This window comes from Mustela nigripes, chromosome 6 (assembly GCF_022355385.1).
Source record: "Mustela nigripes isolate SB6536 chromosome 6, MUSNIG.SB6536, whole genome shotgun sequence".
Taxonomy (NCBI): domain Eukaryota; kingdom Metazoa; phylum Chordata; class Mammalia; order Carnivora; family Mustelidae; genus Mustela; species Mustela nigripes.
Genome location: NC_081562.1, coordinates 28,658,737 through 28,668,677, shown reverse-complemented (window position 1 = coordinate 28,668,677; position 9,941 = coordinate 28,658,737). Strand labels below are relative to the sequence as shown.

General features: G+C 36.1%; 1 protein-coding gene across 1 annotated transcript; it reads right to left on the bottom strand.

The window, feature by feature from the left end:
- Window positions 1-370: 370 nt before the first annotated feature.
- On the bottom strand, window positions 371-7,934 carry LUM (lumican). Its single transcript, XM_059404659.1, has 3 exons — window positions 7,565-7,934; window positions 4,332-5,211; window positions 371-1,206 (listed from the first exon to the last, which is right to left on the bottom strand). Exons 2-3 carry the CDS (start codon window positions 5,188-5,190, stop codon window positions 1,052-1,054), a joined length of 1,014 nt encoding a protein of 337 aa, XP_059260642.1. The 5' UTR covers window positions 5,191-5,211; window positions 7,565-7,934; the 3' UTR covers window positions 371-1,051.
- Window positions 7,935-9,941: the final 2,007 nt, after the last annotated feature.

Sequence of the window (9,941 nt, the reverse complement as noted above, 5' to 3'; positions counted from 1 at the left end):
ATTTGCAAATGGATGCTATAGGCAGACAACTTATTTAGTGGGAAATTCTATTTTATGTAAGTAAAATACTGCAGGCTAAAGATATTTTAAAAATTCTAATTTACTAGGGTGACTGGGTGGCTCAGTCATTAAGTGTCTGTCTTCAGCTCAGGTCATGATCCCAGGGTCTCATATCAAGCCCCACATTGGGTTCCCTGCTCGTCGGGAAGCCTTCTCCCTCTTCCACTGCCCCTGCTTGTGTTCCCTCTCTTGCTGTGTCTCTTTCTGTCAAATAAATAAATAAAACCTTCAAAAAATAAAAAATAAAAAAATAAAATTCTAATCTATTATTTTCTATGTGAGAGATACGAACTTCATAAAAAACACAGTATGCCATTTGCTATGTTTTATTTCGCTATGAGCTTGTTAAACATAACATGCAAATGATTAAAAAGGAACATACACGTGATTTAGAGTGAAAAATAATTCTAGAAAAGAAAAGTTTCGCTAGGTAAGTATATAAATTCTTAACGCTAAAAATATTGCTCTAAGTGTATGTGGCTTTGTGAATTTGGTTTAGTATTTTGCAAAATCATTGGTCTCAAAATTTGCCACCCATTTTTCCGCTAAACAAGTATGAACATAGAAATTTGAGATCATTTGATTCAAGACAGTGAACATCCTTAGGTGTGTAGCCCATTCTTTTTGGCACATTAAGTTAAGATTTAGGAATTATAATACTCGGCTGACTTCTATTCAACGAGTAGAAGACTTTGCACATCATTTGACAGTAGAGATGTAGAAAACACTAAATTTACAAATAAAGCATTAGGTTTGTTGTCTCTCTGTGTGTCTATGTCTGTGCTTGTGATGAAATAGGCCTGCCTTTCATCTTTTGTTAAAAAAAAAAACTAGTAAAATGTTTACAAAACATTTCCCTCAGAATTTGGAATTCATGGAAGTAATAAACAGTGACAAAAAAATGAATACTGTGAAAACTGACACACACAAAAAACATAACCATAAAATGTTACTCCAGGGTACACGTCAATAGAATCAGAATTAGTAGATATTAATTAACAGTGATTTCATTTGCTACACGTAGACATTCGTACATATCAGGTGGCAGACTGGTGTGGGTTAGACGGTTGCCATCCAGACGTAAATGCTTGATCTTGGAGTAAGATAATGGTCCCAGAATCTTACAGAAGCTCTTTACTTCAAACTCTGCAAATTGAAGAACAGACATGTTAATTATTTAGTACATGGGCTTGCAACAGTTACTTTAAAAATGCTCAAATCCGGGCGCCTGGGTGGCTCAGTGGGTTGACGCCTCTGCCTTCAGCTCCTGTCATGGTCGCAGGGTTCTGGGATCGAGTCCCACGTGGGGCTCTCTGCTCAGCAGGGAGTCTGCTTCCTCCTCTCTCTCTCTCTCTGCCTGCCTCTCTGCCTACTTGTGATCTCTCTCTTATTTATAAAAAAAAAAAAAAAGCTCAAATCCATAATAATATCTATTAGGACTCCTTCCCACTTATTGGCTGTATCTCTGAATTTGGCACTGCTAAAGGAGTATTTCAGGCTACCAAATGGCACAGCAATATTTAGTAAAGAATGCTTATGGGTAGATCGGGACATTTGGTGGAATTTTTTTAAAGAACAGAACTTATTAGTTATAAGTTCTGTATTTAGAAATACTTGGTTTTAGAAAGACATTCAATTAATGTGTCATTTTATCTAAGCACTCTCTTGAAGTATTTCATCTAGCTCAAAGAAATCTAAGACCGGTGCTGTTGTATGAGTAACCTCACTGATATAAACATCTTGGTTTTTGGCATCTTAAAATCAGAAGGGTTAACTAGATGACCTCTGAAGAATTTTCCAACGAGCACACTTTTTGACAATAATTCAGAACTCCAAAGCAAAAACCAAGTCATAGAATGTCCATGATTGGAGCTCATGCCCTTTTCTTCTGTGGAAAGAAAAAGTTGCCACAAATGAAAAAACAATTTAGGTTTGAATAGAAACAAAGGCTGTTCTTAGATTGCATGCTCTATGTTTGTATGTAGAAACTGTCTGTTTCTACTCAGGTCAAGTTCCAATTAATCTTATCTGCTCCCCTCTAGTGTTATTTTTCTTTCATTCTCCAATTCTAGTTAACAATGACTTCAGTGGAGCCTAACACACTGTTCTCTTTCCCTCTAAGATGTTGTCTTTTTAAAAACTGATCAGTCAAATTTCAGGGATCTTGTGGTGCCTATCTCTGAGAAAGCATGGCATAATGGGACAAAACATGGTTTTAGGCCTATCTTAGCCTTCTATCTCTGCCATTTATCATCGAGGTGACTTTGGAACATTTATCTGATCTTCTTATTAGATATAACGTATCTATCACACTGTGTTACATGAAGATTGAAGTAATTAAGTTATGTGAATCACTTCACACACAGAGCAAGCACTTAATACATGTTGAACAGCTATTGATGTCCTTTGAATTTTGCCCTCTTTTCCAAATAACATGAGGAACATCTATGACTAGGCTAATGCTTAAGGTTGAAAGTTTAATACATGATTGGCTAAATATTTTCTAATACTACAGAAATATTAAGGGGCTCTTTTTTATCTTCAGAGAATGTGATGATGAGTATACATAATTTTATGTAGCAAAATAAGCTGAATTGAAGACATACAAAAACAACAAGAATATCTGAAATGTATGTATCTAAATATCAAGAATAAGGAAGGAATTAAAGTGACTAACCACTCATTTTCAAATGACCATATGTGACAGGGAGTGTAGTTTCAAGCTCAGCTTGGCATGAGTGACCATGTCTTCCATAGACCACCCTTCCCGTCTCCAATGTCACCTCTTCCATCTAGTCTTTATACCTTCAGATGTTCCTGCATCTGTATTTCTCCCTTTTCCTGTCTCAGAGTATGAGGTAGTCCCAATCATGTGGGACTCCATCAACCAAATCTAACAGGTTTCTTCAGCCCTTCAACATCTTAAATCCCATTAGCATTTTGGGTTGTCTAAGTTATCCTTCTTCCTAACCACCACCAGCTTATAATGTGGGGCCACACATTGTCACATAGTGAATTTTCCATTGGAAATGGCTGTAAGTGTTCAGCTATGATAACTTTACTCTGTATTATATGACAAGCAAGCTTTCCAGACACAAGAAAGTTTATATGGCATTTCAAAGCAGGCAATCATGGTCTCCTTCTTGGGAACACCCCAACCTTACCAGGAGTTACACAAAATTGTTGCAGAATTACTAAGTATCATACTAAAAAGTCACATTGTAATCTTTTGGATAGAATTATCAATATCCTTATCCTATATGACAAAAGAACCAAATTTCATGGTATAAAGATCATTAAGTACAATAGATTACTTTGCAGATATAATTGTTTTATGAATAAATCAATGTTTCCCACCTGACTTCTTATTCAAAAAATGTTGTCCATGAACCAGAGATTTTCTCTTCTGTCACCCTTCATTAAAGAATAAGGTGGAGAATGGTGAATTTCAGCTTCCCACCTGAATCTTTATGGCTTAAATTTTAAAATTTCCCAGAAGACTACATAAATAGCCCAGAGTGGATCAGGTCAAACATCCACCCAGAAGATAAATAAAAAATAAACTACGGCAGCAGGAGAAAGGAAGGAGAAACTGGAAAAAAAATCAAATGAAATGAAGTGTTGTGTATAGAAAAGGGGGAAATTTAATACCATTAAAACAAATTCCAGACCCTCATCATATTCCTTCTTCCCTCCTTAATCTTCCTCTCCATCTTCATAAGAACACTGTAAGGACACACACTATATTACAGATGACAGAGGTAGATAATAATGGTCAGTGATAGCAGGGTAATATATCGAGTCCCAAGTAATGATGTCAGAGGAGACCATGAGCATATGTGAGTTGCTCTGGAGATAATCAGGAGGGGTATTTGAAAACCTCTGCAAGCTAGCCTTCTTCTGGACTTGTTTATTCCTCCCTCAACCAGACTTTGCCAAGAAGTAAATGTAAGGTGCAAATCTAAATCATGACAGAGGCAAATAATAACAAATAAATATTCAGAGATAACACAGTAGGATTAACTAACTCAAAATATTAAATTTGAAGAAATTCATGTTTAAGTCCTGTGAGCGGAATAGTTTCTTATCTGGACACTCTAAAGAAAGGCTGGACATTGGATATATAACTGAGCTAGAGGGATATCTTGTTGGCATTTTCCTTTTTTTTTTTTTTTTTAAATGGAACCAGAGACACTATTTATACCATATAGCTTAGGCATTTAAAGACTTGAGGAAACATCAGTCAAGGACAGGCAGAGCTTTCTACTTACTTTCGAGTTCATTGACCTCCAGGTAATAGTTTTCGAGGTTCTCATTGACAGTTGGTATATTTTTAAGCTTATTATAGGAGAGATCCAGCTCAAGCAGGGATGATACATTAAAAGAATTTCCAGGTATTCCACTATCAGCCAGTTCATTATGAGATAGACGCAGATACTGCAGTCCATTAAAACGCTTGAAATACTCATCAGGGATGTTGCTGATCTTATTGTTGTCCAAGTAGAGAGTCAGAAGAGATGCTGGGAGACCAGAAGGCAGTTTGGTCATCTGATTGTAGCTCAAGTCGAGGTACTCGAGAGACTTAAGACCTTTAAAAGCAGACGAAACAGCATCTTCTTTCAGTTGATTGTGTTGAAGGTGGACAAAAGTCAGGTTTACCAGTCCATCGAAGGAACCAAGCTTCTGGATCTTGTTGTGTGTAAGCTGCAGGTCCACCAGAGATTTGGGAAGTGGGCCCACAGACTCTGTCAGGTTGTTGTAGTTTATATGCAGCTTCTTCAGTTGTTTCAGCTTAGAGAAAATTTTTCCTTTTATCTTGGAATTTTCTAGAAGGTTATGATCCAGAATGAGCCACTGCAGATCAGTTACATTTTCAAAGGCCTTTTCGTCAATATGGTCAATCTGGTTATTCCTAAGGTAAAGATACTTGATTCCAGGAGGCACCATCGGCACACTTTTCAATTTCAGCTCATCGCAGTACATGGCCGATGGGTAGCTTTCGGGGCAGTTACACTCTGGGGCACAGTTTGGCGAGGACAGCCCATAAATCGATACAGCAAAATCGTAATCATAGTACTGGCCCCTGGCACCAATGATTGCCAAGAGGAGAGTAAACACACCTAGATGCATTTTTGGCAAATACTTTGAATCCTAAATAAAGTGGAAACATACTGTTATACAAGTATACTTTCAGGAAAAGGATATTGGCTTTGCAATGTTAAATGCATTAGCAAATATGCACTTTATTATTTTATAGTGCTTTTTTAGAGTAGCTAATGATGTCTTTTTAATTTTTATTTAAGGATCACAAGAAGGATGACCGAGTACTTCTGATGTGTGAACCCGGTTCAGGTTAGACTGCATACCCATGCGCCCCCTTCTGGGCAAACCAGGACCAATTGTCCATTTAATCTCTCTAGATCATTCCTTAATTAAATGCCTTCTTGCAATAGATTTCTGGGTGGTGCCCACTGGCCACCATGTTAGTACACTGCCTCAGAACATCCTTCAAAACCAGAAAAATGAAAATGAAAAGACAATTTGAAACTGTACCTTGTACCCTGCCATTCACCATCATTAAAATGTCTCATTAAGAAGACCCTTACTGGAAACACGGGCAATCTATGGTTTTACCCGGAGGAAAGCTGTTCTTATGTATATGTGTATGTGAGAGGGGATACATTCCTTTAAAAGTGTCTGGGTCTTTTTGGTTCTGAGGTGGAGGAACAGAATTCTTGAGGGGGGGGGGAGGCAGTATGCCTATTATTTGACTTTTTTTTTTTAACATTCCATGCTTTTAGGCACACTACACAACTGTGTTCCAAAACTAATATTTAGTACATTAGTTTTCAAAACTATTTTTCATTAATCAGGGAAATGTCACAAATTCTTTAAAAATGTTAAACCTATAAAGAAATCCGGCTGGTAGAGAAAACATATTATTTTCAAGTTTTGAATTAAAGTTTTCCTTTCTCCATAACTCACAAGTTCTCTACTTTCTTCATGCCAAAATTTAAGAAGGCATGACTCATTTATCACAGCATGGGAAAGAGTGGGAATTGAGGAAATTCTGTATTAAACAGTGGCATTAGGAGCCTTGTAGGAAAGGACAAATTAAAAATGAGCTGTAACAGTGATCTTCTCATATGAACATGTTTCTAAGGTGAGGCTCAATCAAGTGCAGTTCACTTGCTTGGGGAAGTACAGAGTTAACAATTTAGGTAAAGAGGTGGGTTTTTGTAGAGTGGAGAGTTATGGCTGGGGGTAACACCAGAAGGGAAATCATAATGGGAGGCAGGATCTACATTCCACTAGGTACCATAAAATAATATATCTTCCTGTGAGAAGTAGGGTATAAGCTTTTGTAACTAGGGAGTTTGGGATAAATAGGATTTTTTCAGTATCAGAACTTGAGACATCTTTTCTTTGCTCCAACTTGAAATTATAAGGCACTTTATTTTAGCAGATGAAACCCTCCAAAAAGTTGTTAGAATCACTCTGATAGCTGACATAATGTAACATGTAGCCAGATCCTTGGCAAATTATTCCCTAAGATTACGATGGCGTCATTTAATTTAGTTGACAGGACTTGGCCATGAGAACAATTACATAGTGTAAATGTAATGACAGGATTCTTTGTAAGTTATAATACATTAATGTTGTGAAGATTTGTCTGGCTTTATTAAAAAGCTTCCACCTTATTTTAAATTGAGTATACACTAAAAATAGTCATGTTCACTATAATATGAATATTGAATAGAAATGAAAAAAATGCTTCCATACTTTTTGGCAGAGGAAAAACAAGGGCTCTGAATTCAAAGAGAGTTTGTGACCATATAATGAAACCACTATGAAGCAAAAGAGCACTTTGCTTTTTCCCAGTTTTTTCCAAATACCTGTGGCTATGGAGGAAATGCTTTTCTCAAAAAGTAAATCATCTTTCCCAGAATTTCTCTAAAACATGTTTTTTCAAGACATACATCCAAAAAACAAATCAATAAAATTAACAAAATAGAAGCAATTCATGAGTGTCTAAGTTCTTTAGCTCACATTTTATAACATGTTTATTATAAATTGTAACAAATTATAACAATGTATTTATTGAGAAACAGTTTGAATATTAATGGAAATGGTCTTTCTTTGCTCCAAAATTAGGTTCTAACAATACTAATATATATAACTAATTAGCATAAAATAGCAAACATTTTATTTGCCACACTTTTTTTTTTACCATGTCTAGTTTAAATATTTTCTCATTCCGATTCTGAAACTTTGCATAGCTTCCTTTGCCAAGCAGTGTAGCATATACTTTATAAAATTGATCTCAAATCCATAAATCATGGAAAGTACATTCAGCAAAATGCGAAAGTAAATGCTAAAAACTGTGGATCTGCTGTTGAATAACAATTGGCAAAGTTACTCTGGAATTTTTTCTGTTCCTGTTACAATAAACACTGTCCCAAACAGTCAGCATCCCCAGTGCTATAGTTAAAACAGCACTTACCTTACTGTCTTGACACTGCTTTCCTTAATTCTTAAAGCAGATGCACCATGGACAAGAATCCACCAATATATGCTGTGAACTCTGTCAGGACGGAACTGGCTGCCAGATTCTTAGTGATACAAGAGCTGAAGGGGGAAAACCCAGCCCAGTCACGCCAGTCTCTGGGAGTTATGTCTGGAGTTATGTCATTGTGGGGATCTTGTGGGGTGGCATGTGAGCATTTTGCTCTCTAACCAAGTGCAGGTGGACATGGGGAGCAAGGACTGCCCCACTCATTCCCTATGGAACGGGAGAGAGAGTCATGCTTAACTAGCCCAAATACCTTAGCTTTTAACCAAGAATCGAGTCCTGCTGCAAATGAAGACATCTACTGTGGCAGCATTTCTCTTGCAAAGCTCTCTCCCTCTGTAGCTGTTGCAACGATTAGATGCTATTCTCTCAATCAGCTCTCAGGTTCACCTAAAGGTCTCCTAAATCATAAACAGAACAAATAATTTCAGGAAAGTGCAAATGAGTCTTCAGAGGAATTGAATCTTTTCTTGCCTATTGCTCTTGAAGTTTATATTGATTTACTCGGACCACCTTAATTTGGGGCCAGGGAGGTAACTTAGTTCCCAAAATGTGAAAATATGCTTCATTGACACTCTGACAGAGAAGGTAAATATCAACATTTCCAGTTTATTTCTTATGTTAAGGGGATTCATTTTATGCTATTCCGATCTGGAATCAATCAGCAATGTCCTGCCTGTTTCTTATTTTGTGGATTTAATTTAGGAATTCATCCAAGACCTTACTTGGGGATGGTATTCTATAGCTTAATGCCAAAAAACATAAAAGAACATGAAAAAATTGCACACTAAAAATATCACAAGGCAGTAATCTTTTACTCTCTCATTGCATGCTAGCAATGTATTTTTTTTTTTCCTTTGAACTACAAGTCATGCAAAGTTGTAATCTCCCAAGGGCCTGGTTGGATAGATCTTTCATTGTCAGTTCCTGATGGATGCTTTTTACAAATGAGCCATATACTCAGTTCTTGCCTATTTCATTTTGTGATTATATCAGCTGTGTTTATAAGTTTTATTTTTCTTCCAAGATTCTCCTTATGCTTACAGGAACTCTTTAGAGTCCAATATTTTAACATAGATTTTTCCCTCCTAAAATATCTTAAATATGTCACTTTTAGCTATGAGACCTGTGGAAAGTTAATATCCCTGGCCACTAATACATTTGCCTGAAAAATTAGTAGCACAATAGATGCCTTTTCTTTTGGTCATGTAACTGTTAAAAAAAAAAAAAAGATAATCTTTTTGAAAGTCACTCATAGAATTGTAAAGTGATTCATAGCATCATATTTCATTACTATTATTTTAAGAAAATTATAGAAAGGACTCAGTTTTATAACAGAGAAAATGAATAAATGTAAAAGAAATCAGAAAAAAAAAAAAGACAAGTAATTAAGTGTTTCATTGTAAGGAGATATTTAAACAATTCTGAGCATTAACTTAGAATGTGTCAAATTCTTATAGATTTCATCTCAGATTTTGTTTAAAAAGTTCCAAGTATCTATTCCTAGGACTTTTCTTCATAAAATAATAAATGTGTTGAGGCATCTGTATTAGAGTTTAAGTACATTCAGTTATATTTACCTCATTGTGAAGTTGATACTATCAAAATATACTTTTTTTTAATAAAACCAGTGGGACCAATAATTGGATGTTGCGAACTTTAAACCATACTTCTTGAGTCTATTAGAAAGAAATAAAATTACTGTTTAAGTGTATTTTATTCCATGCTTTATTCTCAGAATTCTCACATTTTTTTACCTTAAGTTTTGTGCTTTAAAATCCATGTAAGTATTATTACCACATTTTCAGAGGTAGAATTGGAGACTCAGAAAGCTTAAATAATTTACTAAAAGTCACCTAAAGAGTAAACAGAAGAGCAAAATCCTGAAATATTTACCCATTGAGAAGAGGGTGAGCAAGATAGAGCTAAAACAAGGTAGTTAATTAAATCAGTTTAAAATATTTTATAGGCAATACTATTATCAGTTGAGAGCTGAGATATTAACTAGGGGGTGATTTCTAAAACACCAAAACAAACAAGCAAACAAACAAACAAACAAAACCAAAAAACCAACTACGCCGTACATCACACACTTACATGCACACACACACCCACATCCACACGTCAGACCCCTCACTGAGGTACAAGCCCTCTACCCCAGCAAATGAGTCAGGTCATCTGCAGCAATAGATTTTCAAGGTTCCATCAGTATCAATGTTCAAATGGTTAAGTTGCCTCCTCAGCGTGCCCACTGCGTTCCCTCCGGGACTTGAGACCAGCAAGGATGATGGGGAACATTCTGACCCTT